Raw genomic sequence first — 19,523 nt, forward strand, 5'->3', positions numbered from 1 at the left:
GAGCCTTGACAAGACCCTGTCACAGAAAATTCAATTTCCTCCTGTAGCCCGCCTGTACACTGCCTATGATAAGTGTGAATTTGACATGACCTTGTCAAAGTCAGATGTGATGAAGATGCAGCACCTCCGGCTGTGAAGAGCAGAGGTGTGCAGATAGGTAACAAAATTGTCAAAATAGCTATAATGTTTCTGGTTACATATGTGGATAAAAAGGGAATACAAATGTGTAAACAGAGAGGAGAGAAGAGCTAGAAAGAGCAAATGCATCTCAACATTTTACAAACTGGGGGTGCAGAGGGGACGCTGCGAGGGAATAGATGAGGAGGAGGGGAGAGAGATTTTTCATGCCACTGTCACACCGACAGAGCGAGCCCTAAATGTTTTCAATATCACATAAGGGCACTGCATCATCCAACATTCAATACCAGATCAATAACGCAAACCACCTTCCACCTCGCAAACTACATTTAGACACATTAAGGTGACTGCTAATGAGCTGCCGTGTGTGTGTGTGTGTGTGTGTGTGTGTGTGTGTGTGTGTAGGAACACGCTAAGGAGGACACAGTCAAGGGCCTCAGTGCTGAGTTGCACAGAGATGTGCTGAGTGTACAGTGGGGGGATTTCAGAAATAAAAGATTGTGACAAAGACACAAGAAGGAGAAGAAAGATGACAGGCCGGTCAGGTAACAATAATAAGAAGAGAAAGGTTAGTGCACAATGGAAGGATCCATTGCAATTAAATGAGTCTCAGGCTTTAAAAGAAGAAGGAGGGATGGGGGTGCGACTAAATTACAGCTGATAATTCTTGGCCTCCTTAGTTAACTCCCTAAAAAAGAGGGTTTTTTTTTTATATCCTCCTTCATAACCACTGCCAAGATGCTGCGCCGTGGAATTTGAAAATGTCTACATCCTCAGCCCCCACTCAGTGCTCTGCTCCTCCTCGATGATTTCTTCAACAGCGCTGGGTCACAGAGACACCCATCTCCCAAGTCTAGTTAATTAACAGGATTTTATTTTAAAGAGTTTGGACGACTTTCAATGGGTTTTCAATTGGAATTACTGCTTGTTCTGCACATAGGCGTAGCTGGAATGGCTTTGACCTGCATCTCCCCGAATTCCATCTGGGGTGTCTTAGACAGAGGAAAATGCAGATTTGGCAGGAGGTATCTTGACTAATGGTGTGGAAATGAGTGTGTGTGACTGAAAAACAAAGTAAGCCACATGCCTTGTAGCATTTCTACCCAAGATAAGCTGCTGGCATGCTGCTCCTGAAAATAGTGGTGTCTTAAAACTCTCCATTATGTAGAAATACGTGGGTGGTTCGAGTACATTATGGAGTGGTCTCTTGCAGTGAACTCACGGCAGCTTGTTAGCTAATGCACGCAGATTTGAAGTGGAGATATGAGTTTAAAAAAGGAACACCTATGCCAAACTCAACACAGACCCAAGCACGGATTTGTTTTTAGAAACCCGTCAGCTGCACCTTTTCATGTGAATGACATTTGGCATTTCATCTAAGACAAGGAATTTAGCTCATTTTCTTTTGGATCAGAGGGGTCCGTCTCCGGCAGTCTGGCAACCCTGGGAGCCAAATACAAACATCCCGGTGGGGGGCCCTTAGTGTGACCTCAGTACAGACAGGACACAATCTATCCAGCAAGAACACTCCGGGGGAGGGTAGAAGGAGGGACTTCCGACTAAGAGCCTCCTTGTTTTGGCTCTGTTGTTGCAGGAAAGCCACAAATATTAAAGGTCATATATTATGTATAATACTTTAACATGTTTTTCGAACACTAATACGTGTCCCTAGTCAGGCTACAAACCCCCCAATTACGAGAAAAGTCTGTCTTCGTCCTTTGCCTGCTCCAAGTTTCAGAAAATGTGTGCTCAAACAGGCTGTTTGGAGTTTTTCCCTCCCCCAAGTGGGTGATACTCCCACAGCTAGGTGTTTGTTCTGCCCTCTGAGTCTGCCTTCTCACTATAAACAATTGGGCATGGTGCAAGAAAGCCCTAGCCCTTCCAGAGAGGGCCGTGGTCGAACCCAGCTCAACTGCATTTAAAGCTACAGACACAGAAACAGCCTGTTCTGAGCAGGGCTGAAATAGAGGGGTTTATAGACATGCTGAAATACAGGATCGGAGTGGATTTGTATCAAGAAACTTCACAGACATGTTTTGTGAGCTCTTAGACCTCTTTAAACTTGTGGAGAAGGAGTTTAACACGTGACCTTTAAGTAAAATTTGTCATTATATAGTCTGTTAAAAAAGAAAGGCGTGTTTAGAAGGAATTCCTCATGTGATTTCTAAACAAGATTATAGGATTTCCAAAGTAGATGATATAAAACTTCCTGTTAAGTGAACAAAAATGCTTACTTGTACTTTCAAGGCACTTTCTGGTTATTAGAATCATCTGACTGGAAATCTTCAGGGTCATGCTCTTACTCATCACAAGCTGTAAGTAAACTGGTGCGTGGGAGTATGTCTATGCTCCCTTGTGTTCGTGGTCCAGTACTGCGGCATGATATGCAACAAGATAAACTTACACAGGCTCATCGACCTCCTTCAGTTGAGCGCCTTTCGTCCTTTCCGATAATATTTGCCAAGTCAACAATAAATCTGATGGATGCGGTTTCTGCTCACTTGAAAATTCAACAGAAACTCAATAGGGACCTAATCATCAAAGTTCCAGTAAATATAAACTCTGTAAAATGTAGAGGATAAAAAATATTTTTAATCTGTGTAGCACCAAAATAAAAAAGGTAAAGAAATCTCCTTCTCAGTTTCTTTCAATGCATCTTTTAAAAATCCTTCAATCCATCATTTGATAAGAGCTACTTTATTTCAAGGCACTCATTTGATATAACCACTTAGCTGAAATATTTTGATACGTAGTGCACCTGGTTAAATAACAAAGCCATTAAAATCATTTGGTAAAAGGCCAAATATTTCCTTCAGTCTTTTAACAATCTACTTTTGTAAAATTAATGGGACCACTTCTGCCGCACAGTGTCAATGTGGAAACCCACACACGCTTGGTAACATTCTCACTTCTCCATTAAGCTGTAAATTCAAGCACACTTTTATCTCTGAATGAATGATCTCTTAATGGTGATTATAGTGGGAAGTGGGGGGGGGGTTATTGATGTGCCATTTGAACAGGAAGGTTGCTCAGGAAGTGTGTATTTGTGTGTGTGTCCATACCGGCGGCGATATGCCACGACCAGAAAGAGGCTTTCTTACACACATATAGACACGCACACCTGACCTTTTCAAAATCCTTCTGACATTTACAGGGCCGGTGCGAAGGGGCAAGGACGGCTCATTTACATAATGACAAGACCTAACTGCGACAGCCATTAAGACAAAACCAAACCAAGACTGAAGCCCAGCACTCCACTGGGACTAATGAGATACTAAGGACTTACTACTTCTTCTTTTATTGGGGGGGGGGGGGGATCTCCAGCCACGATGATCCATCAACTACTTTCCTCTTAATAGACAGAGTGTAATGCTAGTTCACAGTTGTAATGATTAATGTCTTCAGGCTTGGCAGGACTGAACTATTCACACAGAATGTCTCCATGTGGAGGAGAAATGTTGGAGCTAATAGTGGTTGCACAAGTTATTGCACAAGTATGACTGCCAAAAGAAACATAACTTCATCAGGGTTAGAGGTGGTTTTAGATGTGTGTTTGAGGGAGGGCAGAGAATGCTATATATTTTCATGAGATATTACGAAATTAAGTGCTGAGATTATGTGAGACAAAAAACACACACCCTGTCTCCCACTGAGCAGAAATCCTACAGCCATGATGACTGTCTTTTGTCAGATCACGTGCTGTTTATTTTACTGTCTGCATGTTGTTTCTGTTATAAACAGCATGGCCTTCAGCCCAAAGAGAGCAGGGGAGAAAAGGGGGAGGGAGGTGAGGCCATTAGAATAAACTAATAACTACCGTCATTCAAACAAAAGGACAGAAAAGAATAAAAAAAAAATCTGAAAATAAGAATGAGACGAGAACAAGGCCCTGTATGTTCTCAAAGGGGGGGGGGAGGGGGAGGGATGGCGGGAGAGAGGAAGGTTTCAAGTGGCGGGTGGGAAAAAGAGGAGGTGGGGGCACTGCCCGTTCAGGTTTTCCAGCAAATCCTGAAACCACCCTGCAAAAAAAAAAAAAAAGCCACCTGTTTCCCCCGAAAACTCTCAAAGTCATAAGGAACATCTTTTGCATCTGAATGAGGTTTGCTGGAGGCTTTCAGGTACACTAAGACAAACATTGGATTATTTGTGCGCAGAGAAGGAAGCGGCCTCCTCCCCCGGCCCTGACCCTGCATGCACAACAGTTTCTCAGGCAGCCAGCCAGCCAGCCACCCCCTGCACGCACGCAGCTTACTCAGCCAGAAAGACAATGCTGCCATAGCCTCATACTACATCCCCCCCGCCAAAACTCCCCCCCCCCTCACAAGCCCACCCCTCTCCCAATAAAAACATCTCCATGGTAATGGGCCAAGCCTTTCTGACCCACATCCATGGTCCCTCTCAACCTTGACTTGGGGTTGGGGGTGGTATTATAGTGTAATTTCAGAGCTTAGACTTGGACCCCCACCTGTCAGCTTCTATTAAGTTTCATATACATGAGTAGCTAAAGCAGCCTATACCTTAATTAAAAACCCATCAAATTCCAAGTTGTATTTTAAGACTCCAGCTAAGCCACATTATACTGAAAACTTTGCAGAGAATTAAATCTCTTCTCCCGCTCTCAGACAGAGGATGGAAGGTGGAGGTGTAAGTGGTTTCTGTCACCACTTGAGAGGGAATGGAAAACCAAAAATGCAAAGTAGACAAGTGAAAAGTTTCAGCTCTGCGGTAGCAGAATTGAAGTAGCAAAGCTTAACTACTACCCAAAAGGAGGTCAGAGGTTCACTTTGAAAAATGACTCAAAAGAAAGAAAATGAAGAGCAGTGTTTTCTCTTGTACTGGTTAGGGGACTTGTATGTTTTCTCACTCATAAATATGTAAAACCTTTTGTTTCGTTTCCCCCACTTTTTCTCCCCCTTACGAGCACTTTGTGTAGTGTAACATGTAATCGGACAGAAAAAAAAAAAAAGGTCCAGTGCATGAATAAGTCAAAACGGGAGATGTGCTTATAAGTCGTGATTACAACAACACCACAATCAACAGCATTACTGTACTCTACTGGAAATGTACAATGTATCTTTTCCAGCACGCTAGATGGATTCTAGCCCTACATTCTTGCCCCAATTACAGCACAAAACAAATAGCTGGCCTAGCAAGAAAGCTGAGAATATGTTGAACTGGTTTCATGCCACACACATTCATATGGTAATAGGTTAACCACATGCCAGGAATGTTTTTCTTTCTCTCATTTTTAAAACCTACTCACTGTGGCAGTGGTACCTGTAGGCCAATAAACTGAAGTGGACTGGAAAACACCTGAATAATTAACCTAGACAGGTTGCTATAGAGGCAATGGATGCCCCCCCCATTTATAAAATAAACTAACTACCAATAGAATTGGAGTGGAAACTGAAAAAGGAACAATTGCAAAGTAAGCTGACAAACGATTTGTCACCGGGGCAAATTATAACCCCCCACTGTTACACACAAGTAGCCTACATTATGAGCTCTTTCCAGCCCCATTTTTCTCCACTGAACTGTTACTAATAGAGGGTGAAGTGCGGGCAGAGGGGAGAAAAAGAGACGGTGTGTTGGAGTATAAAGGGTGGCTTCAGGGTAAAGAGTAGCCTACGAAGGGCAAACTGGAACAGTGGCTCAATTTTAAAGAGGCCAAGAGGACACAAGAGATGTTGCCTACCTGCGACTAAACACCTTGCTATAGAGAGCCACACCTTAGAAAACTAAACATGGCGTTGAGTCACTGACCGAAACTCGGGTCAAAGAGCGACACAGATGGCTCATGACACCAAACTCGGTGAGAATGAGGAAATACAAAACGGTGTCATGAAACCATTTAATTTCAAAATTCTTAAAATGTTAAAGGATAAACGGAAAACCTCGCCAGTAGCCTTCAACGAATAAGAAAAATCACCTGCCTCCTGTCACCGCCCTGACAGGTGGTAGTCAGGTTTAAATTTATCGCCTCTTCAATTATTTAAGCTGTGAGAAGAGATGAAAGGCAGTGGGGCTACTTACAAGGGAATGGACATGATCAAGTTTCCACAAGAGGTCATTTCTTACCGTGTTGTAGAAGTATCGACGCCACCAAGCAGAGCAATCCGGTCATTTTTGAGTAGTCGTGCCAATTTCGGGCGTCATGTCTCGCCATGGTTGATTACGGTCCTCTCCGCTGTCTCCGAAGCGCACGTATAACTGAAACCTTCGGTCAGTTTCGGCGTACTATAGCCTACCACTCACTCAAGGCAAATTTAAAAACTTGTTCGGCTTCAGGACAGAGCAGGGGGTCCGATAGAGATTCCTGTAAGTGTCCCTCACTGCACCTTTAAGACAGTAGTCTGTTCAATAAATGGGGAAAATCCTCGTGGACTGGTCCTGGCAGCGCACAGGTGAATATTCCCCCCAGCTGGAGCTGTGTAGGTGTAATGAACTGAAGGCGCGCTCGCTCTGCTCCAACAACTAGCCTATCTGAATGTGTGAGCGCGCGGCTGTCCGACTGAGTGGGACTGGCTGGATGATGTCATCAGGCTAAAGAGGCGTCACAGCCAAACTTCCCCCCCCCAAAAAAACAAATCCCACCAGGACCAACGAGAGGTGGGGGACAACTTGTTGAAATCGTCAAAATCAGATTTACATTGGTGAACACAACAAAGTGCTCTCTCTAGAAAAGTGTGCGTTGCAGGTTGAGTGGAAAATGGCAACGATGCAAAAGCACGATTCTTATCAGGTATGTCCTCACTTAGATACAGACTATTTAACAAGCCACATACCCTCAGATCCTCCCTTCCACATAATAATGAACGAATTACCGATAATCACGTGGAAAAGACGCAGGCTTTTCAGTCTAAAAATAACAAGTTTCTACAGTTCATCCAAGTTAGACCATTTTAATACAGTGGAAGGATAGACGCGGACGCAGATGATTCTTCCGCCCTCTGCTGTTTGCTCCTGCACGCACATCTGAGATTAGCTCATACAAACTCACAAACTCCAGCAGATGCCATAATCAATAAACATTCATTAATGAACGGCAAATTACAAATCCAGTGGCAGTCAGCAAAATCAAATCAAGAGGAAGCAGCTTGTTGTGTCTATTTGCAGACTCCAGCAGCCTGTCTGTTGATAAGTAATTTTTTCTTCCTTCCACAGAATAATTCCAATTCATTTTTGCCCTATTTTTCCTCTGGAGCAGGGTGCACAGTAGCATAACGAAGGCATTATCTGGTTTAGGTCTAATCCCTATGCCCAAGTGTTTTACAGCCAATGTAATTACATCTTCATAAGTCCCACAGTATAAATCGTTCTGCACAGTCCCTCCTGTTCTCCTTCATTTCCAAGTTCCCCTTGAGTGTCCCCATCTTTTTCTTCAGACTGCGTTTTTTGAGATTCAAATTGTGAGGATACTGATAATGACCGGGGGCCCAAAAATGTTCTGCCAATAAGAAAAAAAAATATGATATGTCCTTCTTTTGGAGGTTTGTCTTCCAAGAGAAAGGATTTCCTTGTTTTCTCTCCTCTCCTTGCCCACTTTAAATCCACACTGCGAGAGCATCTGCCATGCAAACAAAGCAGCTGTGGGTTTGAAATGCCAGTGGTACTTTGCATTGCCATATTCTAATTTGCCGTCGTCTTCTGGCCCTGTGAACCTGAAAGTTTGAGCTCCGGCACAGTCAGAGAAAAGTGCGCGGGGACCATCCACACACAACCGTTTCCAACACTAAATTGCATGCATTCATTGCAGAATAAGGAGCTTTAAAGAAAGTGGCCAGCAAATGGAGGATTTCATTCCTGCTTCTTCCCCACACTCATCCATTTTTCATACCGTACCAAATCGACCTTCACACCTTCCACTTTCTAGCTACCACCCACTTTACTTATACAGTACCTCACCTCATTTTTTTCTGTATCTCACACCCCTAACATCTTCCCTGGGTTTACACGTCTCCTCCTTCCACCTCATTCCTCCCCCTTTCCTCCCTTTCCTCCCTCACTCTCCCCATCTTCTTCCCTGTGTTATTTGATTTCCTTTTGTCCACTCGTCCTTCACTCCTTGCTGCTATTCAGCCTGTCCTCCATCCCATCCCGTGCTCTCTGGGGGTCTGTGGCAGTGATAATGAAGCGCGTAGTTAACAGATATTAGCTCATTGGCAGTGGATTCATTAGACAGAGCCAAGGCTTATGGTGATTATTTACCCGTAGAGGAGGGGCCACAGGATCAGCCCCACGCTCTGTGTCAGCAGCCACAGGCTTCTTTTTGAAGTCACACTGCAACACTCTCTCACACTTCTCCTCTCTTTCTGTCTGAGCAATTCTCCCTCCACATTTCTCTCTCTTTCCTGCTTTTTTCCCTCTCTATCCCTGTCATTAGACACCCACAATACATATCTGCTTTCTCTCCCTCTCCTCTCTCTCTCTATCTCTCTTCACCGCCCCCATTCACCCACTGGTAATTATGGACAAATCTGTAATAGTGCTCAGAGGAGCTGATAATACCTTTAGCTTAATTAAAGACATTTATTGGATGTAAAGACATGTAGCCCAGGGGTTGCTGTGCACCCACACTAACCCAAACTCTTTATTTCTTGCTTTTTGATCTCCACCAATCCTTCACTTTCTGCTATTCTTATCGTTTTCTCGGTTTCACACACACTTTGTGATACACAAGAGAACATGCTCACTCCCTTTGTTAAAGCAAATGTTTGGGTCAGAAGTTCTGTCACTAATTGCCCAGAAGTTTTTGTCGTCAAATATTCTACATTAAGTCTTGTGTGGGGTTATGTTAATGCCAGAATATGTGGTCTATCAGCCTCAAACACACACATGTGCAGAAATGACAGTCCTTTCCTGTTGATAATCCAAGCGTTGTTCCTACCACATCCTGTTGGACTGAAAGACGAACAGCTAGCTTGTTAACATGTCAGTCAAGGACAGCAGTAATAAAGCAAAAGTGAACAATACTTGGATGTTCTGGTGGAGCGTACTTAGAAAGGTCATGGTATTGGAGAGACAGCTGGTGCAGTGCGAGTGCTTTTTCTTTTTTCTTTGAGTGTGTGATGGAGTCTGGTTTTCTCACCTTTATTCTTGTGCTTTCATTTGCAGTATCTTCTTTTGGCATCCCAGGTATGAAATACTTAATGTGTTTTTAAGAGAGATATTGTCATGATTTGGTTTTGTATTTTGTAGTTTTTCCAGAGTTTAGATTTTGTTAATTGTTTCCCTTGTGTCTTATCTTAATGTTTATAGTTTAATCTTCAGTGTTTCCTGTTTTATTTTGTAATCTGTTATCCTGTTTCTCTATGTTTAGTGTGTATTTTTGTTGTTACATTCTTAAGTTCTCTGTGTCATTAGTGTTCCCTAATTTATTTCCCTCCTGTTCTGATTGTCCTCAACTTTGTCTTGTTGGCCTCACCTGTGTTTGATTACCGTCTTTTTAGTCTCTGTGTTTCTTTCCTTCTGTGTCAGATCATTGTTAGTTTTTGGCTGTCGGTCTACGTCGGCCTTATACTTACCTGTGCTTCCCAGTGTTTTTCCTATTGCTCCTTGTTTCCCTTTTGATCTTTCTGTATTTATTGTTGGACATTTTAAAGTGAGTTTTTGTTTAATTAAATATTTTATTTTGGTATCTGCAATTGGGTTCAGTTCCTTGTTTTCCACTACCGTGACAGATATATGTCTGCTGCATTTGAAACCGATCTGTAGCTAAGGTTGCTTTAAAAACGTCATTCTCTGGTGCACTTTACATTTTATAATCTAATCCAGACAAAAGAATAAATTCACATTTTCTTACGTCTGTGTTAAACAACACTTAGGCTACATAGCCATGCCCACTGTCAGCATTATGAGTTGTTTGACTTCTTATCCTGTTCATATTAACTCAGTGGGAAAAATAGTTTTGAATGCATTCAAAGATAATATGGTTCTTCAGTAGTGTGTTTTTCATAAATCAAATTGTTAGGTTCAAAAGTAACAGTCTTTATTAAAAGGTACTGTCTTTATAATACTCAGCTGCTGAAACTAAGCAACAAAACAGTAAAAGGGAAATTTGGTACCAAAAAGTCTGACTGGAAGAAACCTATTAAATTTGACTGAGGAACTCCCACAATTCAATTCAATTCAAAAAACTTTATTTGTCAACGGGGGGCAATTCAAAATACAGAATTAGGGAAGTTACTTTTGTTCCCTGCCACTTTATGCCGATATTTACGAGAATTACTTACTGAACTATATAGATAGGAAGAACAGATACCCAGACCAATAACTCTTTCAATGTTCTTGTGTTCTGAGAAAAACTTGAAATATCTGAACCCAGATAAGTACAGAATGAAAACAAGACATCTGCACTGCAGTCAAAAACTAAGAGTTTTCTTTCTTTCCGCTGAATAATTCATCTGTTATGAGGCTAAACCTTTCTGTCATGTCTCCCTCAGTCTGGGACGATGTTGTGGTGGTCAGAGAGGGACAGCCCGCCATTCTGGTCTGCACTAAAATAGTGAGGAAGGCTGTGACCATTGACTGGTTGATGAAACCAGTTGGGGCGAAAGTCTGGAAACCGGTTCTCTCAGTCAACGAGAGGAAAGAGATCTCTGTAGGCGCCTCGAAGGCATCCATGCGATTGACTGACCCGAACTATCAAGACAGTGGGAATTTCTCTCTGTTCTTTCTTCCAAAAATGGAGGACGGCGGCTTCTACTCATGCTTGGTAAAGCAACAAAGGTGGAAGCTGAAGGAGAGGATTATCCTCTTAGCTGTACTTACAGGTACAAAAATCAACAGGTCATATGTGAGGATCTCACACCACAGTGCCCAACAGGAATGTCTTCTTCACTCTGCACTTCACTGCTTTTCTGTTTTTTAGTTTGTCGAGCAATGATGTAACTGGTAGTTTAGATCAATATGTAACGTTAAAATATTCATATCTTTAGTTTGTTGTTTTTGATTCAAGTGATGTGTATGTTCTTTTTATCCTTTAAATCTTTCTCTTGATATGCCCTCTTGCATAAAATGTTACATAACTAATAACTGCTTGATGCAGAAGATATTACATGTGCAAAAGTCACTCTTCATTTATGTTCCCTGCTGTGATGCACTGTTACTCAAATCATTCATTCAAGTTGTTTTGATGTACTTGTCTTGGGCCTTACTTGAGTACTTCAGTTTTTGCAGGCATCTCCATAACTCATTTCTGATGCCCCATGTTACTCTGGGAATTATTATTTTACATCCAAATCACATTATCCACTTATAAAAGATGTTAAAAAGAAAGTTGAATATTAAACAGTAATTACCCACAAGATAATCTGCAAATGTATTTTAATTAACCTCTCAAGTTCAACCGAATAGATGCTTTTATTTGTTTAAAATCCTGATAAACTTAATATCTTTGGGTTTCTAAGATTAAACTACCCATTAATATTGTGCAGTTTAAGTGAGCTTTATCTCACCCAAATGCAACAATAAACTGTTTGCACCACTGATAGCAATTAAATAATTCACATTTTAAGATGTACAGAAATATTTCAACTTTAACTTAACTGGTGTTGCAGATGTTACTTGCTTCTCCCATCGCTGATTTCCTGTGTCCTTCCTCCTCTTATCTCCAGTCAGCGTTGAGCCCGCTGCACCCGTCTCTCAGCAGAGCACCTTGCGGCTGAGAGCCTCTGTAAACCCTGACTTTAACTTCACCAAGATCACCTGGGTAGCACCCGGCAGCATTTCTATGAAGAGCGCCAGGACAAACAAGGGCACCACAGCCAAACTGCCCATCATGCAGAAAAGTGACCAAGGGGCCTATGTGTGCATGGTTCACCCGCTGGGCAACAGCAGCAGCTCCCTCTTCCCCTTCAATGTGGATGTGACTGTTTGTGAGTCTGATTTAGGAGAGAAAGGCAGAAGCATGAAAGGATAGAAAACAACTATAGTCTCTTTTGTTGATGGTGTGAGGTTGCATCAGTGCCAAAAACTCCAGCAGCAGCATTATTTATTGAAGTCTCCTGTAGCTATAGTTCTTCAAAGTATCTACTTTTATAGAACAGTTTCCAAAGTCGACTGTAGATCAGCACTCAAATTCATTCAATCCTTGTGTGAATATTAAAGATGCTGCATTTATGTATTATTCATTTTTTTTGTTTTTTAAATTTCCCCCCTTCTTTCTTTGCTTCCCTTCTCTCCACAGCTGACAAAATGGTCTCATTGAATTTAACATACGGTGAGTGACTTCATAACACAAGCAGTGTGAAAGCCCTGTGTCAGCAGCTTTCTAATCAGGCGCAGCAGAATGTAAAAGTAACTCTCAGCATATGAGAACCTAATCCCTATTGTTGTAGGAATTCTTCCCCCATCTCCATTTCCCTACTCTCCTACTATTGTGTTTACTCTCCACCTAACTCTTCATTCAATCTCTATTACTTACACTTTATGTTTAATGTTTTGCTTAACTGTTATGTCTTCATATCTGTCTTTACTCCATCATCCCACCTTTACAATGCATCAGAAACATTTTATCTAATTTCTCTCATCTTCCTCCCTTGCTTGCAGAACCTCTGATCTCCATCGCCACTCAGGCTGGGAAACCTTTCCCCCTGACCTGTCCTGATGTTCAGGGAGATTACGTTCGGCTGTGGTGGCAACGTCCAGACACCACGCTCAATGTTATGAAGCAGTTGTATCAGTACGACCGCTGGAGGGGCTTCACCGAGTTTACTAAGAAAATCAACATACTCCAGTTTGCAGGCCCGCCCTACAACCCAGAGGCCGGGAGCTTCTCCTTCCTGCTCACCCCTGGGTTGGATGATAGCGGCCTCTACAGCTGTGAAGTGTTTCTTGATGACAAACCCTCCAGCCAGAGGACCCAGCTGAGTGTGCTGAATGGTACGGATGACGGTCAGGAGGAAGAGAAAGTAAATGGGGATGGTGGATTAGGAAAAAGGGAAGGATAGATTTGTGAAACAGGAAGTGTCCCTGTTCTTTGGTAAGCCCTATATCTATTTTTGCATGGGCTAAATTTTTGGTTTCTATTAGGGATGAAAGGGTAAGTTAACAGATGTAGCTATGAGCAATACATTTAGTAAAAATAAACATAAATGGTCAAAGGTGGTGCAAGGCAAATATGTGTATTGTATTAGGTTTAAATGGCAAATCCTGCAACAGGGGGTGCAACAGTGAATACAGACACTTTTAGAGCTGTATCTCCAAAAAGTATTAGCCCTGCCAATATGTCAGATAATGAAGCCTGAATTGTTACCGGCCCCCCAGTGCATTGTTCTCCCAGACCATACACTGTGGAGAGACAGTCTCTTGCAGCCGTTGGTAAAATGTCACCTTATGAAATGACTACATTTATAACATTCCTCATTAAAAGGAACATTGGCTCGATCCATAAGTTTAAAGAGAAGAAATTCGTGGAACACCTGTTCATTTTTATGACTGACCCTCGGGGAGGTTTAAACCTTTGCCGAAAAACATGGAAAACATTTGCACCCACAGAAGGACAGATAAACACACACATACACACAAAACCAAACAAACACACGTTCATATACACATACAATGCCCTGTCATGGCAGCCTCGGGATGCTTTACTAATCACAGCTCCTCTGGCATCCATCACAGCTGCCCAGACATGACCAGTCGATCTGTCACTGTCACTGTCACCCTGTTTCACACATCTGCATTCCTCATTCACACACACACACACACATACATACGCATCCACTCGCACACTCACAATCATGTGACGCATATATTTTTACCCCACCTCATTATGAGTATCATTATGTATGATTATACCTGCTGCCCTCCCACTAAGGCTGTAGGTGGCCCACACTGATCACTCTAATCAAGGCTGAAATGTGTGTTTTTATGTGTGTGTGGGGGGATCTGCAGAGCTTGATTACACCCAGATGGATTCTCATTCCAGTTTGATGAGACACTAAGCATCAGTCACAGTCAACCAATACATTAGCAGCAAATCACTTTAATGAATATATATTATTTTGACCCCTCTCTGGATTGTTCTTTGTTTTTCATATCACTCCTCTTTTACACCATTACTCTCCATCTGTCCTTGGCCTTTTCTATATTCACACACTACCCTTTAACTCACTTTCTCATCCTGTCTCACTCCTTTCCTTTCCCACCCTCTTGTCCTTTTCACTTACTCATCCTAGCTTTATTTTCTTGCCATTTGTTTTCCCTTCTTCATGCTCCCAACCTCCTCTCCCTCCACAGTTAAAGCCAGACGTTTCTCGACAAAGCTGGAGCTGTTGTGCCAGTACAAAGAGCTATCCCATGTCCACAGTGCCAAGTGGAAATACCAGGATGAGAGTCGCCAGCTGCATTTTTCAAGCAATAATCCTGGCAAGATTTCCATCTTTCTGCCCTTACCCATCACCTCTGAAACAGCAGGGAACTACACCTGCACCCTTAAGCTGAAAAACGGACAGACTGTCTCAGCCACGCATGCAGTCAATCTGCCCCATAAAGGTGGAAAGGATGGTAAAGTATCTCAAAGACTTGTCTTGGTTCTGATCTTCTTTACCACAAGTATATTTCACCATTTTCACGGCTTAACAGACTTTCTGTAAACTTGTTGGAGATAATGAACCATGAATGTGTATGATTCTCACATATGTGTTCTTTGAAGCGTTCTACAGTGCGTTCAAGCCAACCTCAGGCCAATTCTTTTGCCAGGAAATCAACTGGTATATACAGAAAAAAACCCTGACAGATGCCTTATGTTCTGCTTTCTTAATGCAGTTAAAGAGGTCACAGGGCAAGACTCCAGTGAAACAAGAAGTTATGCTTTGCCGACAATATTCCGCGGAGCCTATTTTCAAACAAATCCACCCGTTCTAAAACTCTACTTAGACTCTCCTCCTATAAAATATGAAACATAAAAGTTATCGTTTTCTCATCACCCTCACCCAGCTGATATGCGAATATAAGACATGACCTTAGGATATCTCTCCTCACAAAATCTAAATTATTCAGGCTTATTGTATTGGTGGCTGTGGGGGATCACAGGAGGATGTGACAGTTGAATGGATCCCTTAGTCGAGATGAGTTCCCTCCCCATATCTCTGATACATCACTCGAGCTGAGGGGCACTGAGCTCATCATAATGAATGCTGATGGTACGGCTGTAAGAGTAATGGACATGGGGGGGGAGTGATAGAGGCAGGGAGAGGAGAAGAGGCAGGAAGATTTTGTCTGATTGGAGAGGCTGGATTAGAATAAATAGAGAGGGTGCCAAGTTTTGCATTTGTCCAGAGTGTCATTGAGAGTTATGACTGAGACAGTGAAATAATGGGAGGATTGAATGACCTACATTGGCACTGTTGAAAAGTGACATGTTGCACAAACATTTGCAAAGGTGCAAAGTAAGCTACAGTTTTTGGTAAATAATGACTACTATGATGATAAACAGAGTCAGTTATAAATAGTTGATCTACAGTAGGTGGCAATGAGACAGAGATGTTGGTATTTTTTTGCTCAAGGTAACTCTTGAAAAGAAGAGACTTTTTTTGTTTCCTCGAAAGTGCAATATCAGCAACACAAAAAGTTCTGAATAAATAAAGTTGCGGATGTCTTTGTGCTGTGAGTCAAATCTCAAAGTACAGTGCCAGTTGTAGAGGTATAAAAAAATCACTGCATGACTGAATTCCTTTCGGATGTGGCACAGTTCAGAGGATGCAAAATTGAAGCAATCATTGTGTTCTGCTGCACATAAAATACTTGAAATGTCAGGGATGTTCTGGAATCATTTGCTTTCCTGAGTTGGCCCATCATTTGCAAGGCATTCAAGCACTTCTTTGGTTGGCTCCTCCATCATCTACAACCACACTGATAAAATTCACCCTCTACCTCATTTGAGATGAAATAGTTAAGTAGCTGGGCCAAGTGCCAATTGTGGGGGGAACGGAAAAGATCTGAGAAGGTGAGAGAGAGGGGGGGGGGGGGGGGGGGGGGGGGAGGGAGACAGAGAGAAGGAGCGAGAGAGACGGAGAGTGAGAAGAAAGTTGTTAGTGTGAAACTGGGAGCATTTATGCCTCACTTCACTTCACTCAATTAGCATAAATCGTGCGTTAAAGCTGGCACGGAGAACAGTGCAGGTCAGTCTTTGGGTCAGCTCTCACCACAATATTCCATTAGCAACCTCTACACATAGGCTACTCACCAATCAATTACACTGCACACACCACTTAATGATTGATCATTCTAAAGCTGGCTAAATGCATTGGCACTGGGGCTAAGGTGAAGCTCTATGGCCGGCCCTTCTCCAAACAAAATACATGTACATTTGATAAGTTGTCTTTACTTCTGCAAGCTTCTTGTACCCTGTACAACCTTGATCGCCAAAGAAAAACACAGTATCACTAGTTAAGAAAGAATGATTCATGATTTTTTTGTGGTTCTGTACTAACTTTGGTTAATAAGCTTCTCTTAATTTAATCCTCAAATGTCACACAGATCTGATTGTTTAGCTCCATGAACGGCAAGCATATCCCCTGTTCATGTACACAGCAGTCTCTGTGGAAACAAGTTACCTCTCTCCAGCTTCTCCTGTCGCCCTGTGGCTGTTTTTTTTTTTGCAAGACTGATGTCATCGTCATTATGCAAACAAACCTGACAAGTTTGATCACCAGCATGAGCTCTTCCCACTGAATTTAACTGGTGCTGCAGCAAGCAAATGGTTAGCTTATATAATGTTTGTGATAATTATGCCTACGCTTTTCATACACCAGTTTTTCAAACCTGCATTGACTTTGGGTTTGGCTGAAAGACTGATATTTACATTGTTGTCAGTATGTCTGGAGGCAGTTTGTTGCTAGGATCAGATGTCATGGGAGTGTTCATGGGCAAGCCTCTCCTGAATTTACCTATGCCACATTCATGGGCAGATAATAAGATAGGCAATTGATAGGACTGGCGAAAAGTTGGATCAAAAAACTCTGTAATGATGTGGTTTGCTGAGGTTTCATGCAATAAGCTGACAGCTTCTAGTCTCTTTTATACTGGTATCTTTCATATTCTTGTCCACGTTTCAAATTGACAGCGTTAACTGTCCAGGCTGAAGGTCTGTCAAATCGATGTCTACTGAGCTGTTGTACAGACTATTCATTGTCTGACAGAGCCTAGATTTCCTCGCCTTCTTGCCTTGCACCCATTGTCTGTGACTGACAGCAGCATGATGCAAATGCATGTAACGTGTTGAGGAAGTCATAACTGCAACTTGTCTTTAAATCCAGAGTTTGAAGTGTTCACGTACAGAAAAGGGGCTTCCCTCTTTTGACTCGTACAAAAAAGAAAAACTGGAGAACAAACAGCAGCGACTTCTCTTCTTGTCATTCAACCTCACACACACTGAAAGCTCTACAAGTTTTATACCATCACTGTTCTTGAAAACCCTCATCCTTTCTTCTCTCTTACTTTTCTTTTTTCTTCTTTTGTAGAGAGTGTGACCACCCCCTCCCTGCTCCCTTCTCTCTCTGCTTTATTACTCCTGGTGCCCCTGGTTGCTGCGGCTGCCGGTGTGTTGCTATGGAGACAAAAACACATTTCTGATCGCGGTGAGTCTTCCGGCGCTCTTCTTTTTTGACAGCTTTCCCCATTCTGTCCGTCTTCAGCCCCCCTGTTGGCTGCTGCTGAGTGATGTGGGCCGTGACATCCTCTGGGGGTCATTGTAATAAATCTGCCCCAACTCCTCACTTCTTAATGTGTGTTTTAAGTGTGTATATGTGTGTGTTTGTGGTAACTATCTCTCTGAACTCAGGTATTGAGCAGTCTCTGTCTGTCTACTCTGGCGAGGTAGAGAACATCTATGAGAATCCTGAGGATATTAGACAGGTGATGAATTCAGACATTTTCAATTACAAAATATCTTCACTTTGCCCTCGTCTTTCCCTCTGGTATCTAGCACTACTTCTCTCCTCTGTCTCTCCTCTTCTTGTTTCTCTCAACCCCTCCCTTTTTTTGTCTCTACAGTACACTCTCTCCACTGTCTGTGTTTTCTTTCTAATTTCTACCATTCCTCCCTCTCTGTCACTTGTTGTTCATTAAACCTGTTTTCTTCTGCTATCCTCCCTTCTCAACAGGCTCCTCCCCAGGGCTCAGTCTACATGGTGAGTTATTGTATCGTCCCTGTACATACACACGCATACACAAAAACACACACACACACACACAGCCACTGCTGTGCATGTTTGTGTAAAGAGTTGTGATGCACACGTCAATGCATGCAGACTCTTACTCTCTCTATTGCCCCCTCCCGAAGCTGTCAGCAGATATGTCTTCCCTCACACTCACACTCTTCATTTCCAATCTGTCAGCCCTCTCTCAGATAAACCCAATGCCTATCAACTGCCACCCTTACATTAGCGGTATTAACAAATCAATCTCATTACACAGGGTACAGAGGGACATAAATCTGGACTCAGTAGCATGGATTTCTCTCTTTATCATCCTCTTCACTGTCCCACTCTTTCCCTGCCTCCCTTCCCCCTTTTCTTCCATGTGCCAGGCTCTGAAGCCAAGAGAAGAGGATGATGTCTATAAGGAACTGGAGTGGTAAGAGACAAGCCTTGCCATACCTGTGTGTGCTTGTGAATGTGGAGGGTGTGTTTGTGTGTGTGTGTGTGTGTTTGCAATGTCACTCATCTGCTCCTCACATTCCCCTCACACACACAAATCATGTCGGCCTAAACATCACTGTGACACAGTGGCATGATATCACGGCGGCCGCTGACAGGCAGCGCTCCATCGCCCCGTGTGTTGTTGTTGTTGCGTGGGCTGTCTTGTGTTTTTAAGGAAGAATAAAAGAGACTTGGGAACTGGAGATTTTGTGCGTGAATTTGTCTTTGTGCTCTGTTTTCAGATGCGAACAGTGTCAGGGCTGATCACCTACCCACATCTCATCCTCATCCAGCTGTCATAACCGCTCAGTTCCAAGCTGCAGCAGAGGGCCTTTACTAACGGAAGAAACAACAGAATGTCACAGTTGACAAAAATGTTGCTTTAGGGATATGTAACTCAGTTGTTTGACACATTTTCTGAATCCATATGTTGCTCTGCAAAAGTGTTGTTTTTTAATCAATGATGCTCTTAAATGTCATGTGTTAGGAGGACATAGAGGAAAAGGTGAAAGATTTTTCTTTAAGAATCCAAACCTTACCCTATGTTTAAGTTAAGCCTATATTGGCCTGTTTTCTTTTTTCACTGTCTACAGTTTGCTGTATCTTCTTAAACATTTTATATTTTATCAGCTGTAAGTACTTCAGTATGTCAGTGTAGATATTTCTGAATAAACATAGTTGTCTGTAATGTCGCTTGGCTCAAATACAATGCATCCCAAACCTTTCTATGCGCCTTCGCCT

General features: G+C 42.5%; 2 protein-coding genes across 5 annotated transcripts in view; one reads left to right on the forward strand and one right to left on the reverse strand.

The window, feature by feature from the left end:
* LOC132983041 (nectin-2-like) overlaps positions 1-6,662 on the reverse strand; it is a 78,237-nt gene extending 71,575 nt beyond the window's left edge. For 2 of the 3 annotated variants that reach the window (XM_061049258.1, XM_061049257.1), the window contains exon 1: positions 6,217-6,658. In XM_061049258.1, coding sequence (XP_060905241.1) covers positions 6,217-6,304 — 88 coding nt within the window. In that variant the 5' untranslated portion in view covers positions 6,305-6,658. Of the gene's footprint in view, positions 1-6,216 lie in introns of all 3 variants that reach the window. The other variant, XM_061049256.1, reaches the window with a different exon arrangement.
* A 2,441-nt stretch (positions 6,663-9,103) lies between these two features.
* Positions 9,104-19,508, forward strand: g6fl (g6f-like). 2 transcript variants are annotated; one of them, XM_061049266.1, is made up of 11 exons: positions 9,104-9,273; positions 10,581-10,910; positions 11,754-12,014; positions 12,326-12,358; positions 12,688-13,020; positions 14,380-14,651; positions 17,606-17,720; positions 17,924-17,997; positions 18,246-18,272; positions 18,671-18,717; positions 19,025-19,508. In XM_061049266.1, coding segments are annotated over exons 1-11 (1,560 nt in total). In that variant the 5' UTR covers positions 9,104-9,206; the 3' UTR covers positions 19,026-19,508. The 2 variants fall into 2 exon arrangements, with proteins under 2 accessions (XP_060905249.1, XP_060905250.1); XM_061049267.1 differs by having other exon boundaries at positions 14,380-14,646; positions 17,604-17,720.
* The last annotated feature ends 15 nt before the right edge of the window (positions 19,509-19,523 follow it).

Source organism: Labrus mixtus, chromosome 11, assembly GCF_963584025.1.
Source record: "Labrus mixtus chromosome 11, fLabMix1.1, whole genome shotgun sequence".
Taxonomy (NCBI): Eukaryota; Metazoa; Chordata; class Actinopteri; order Labriformes; family Labridae; genus Labrus; species Labrus mixtus.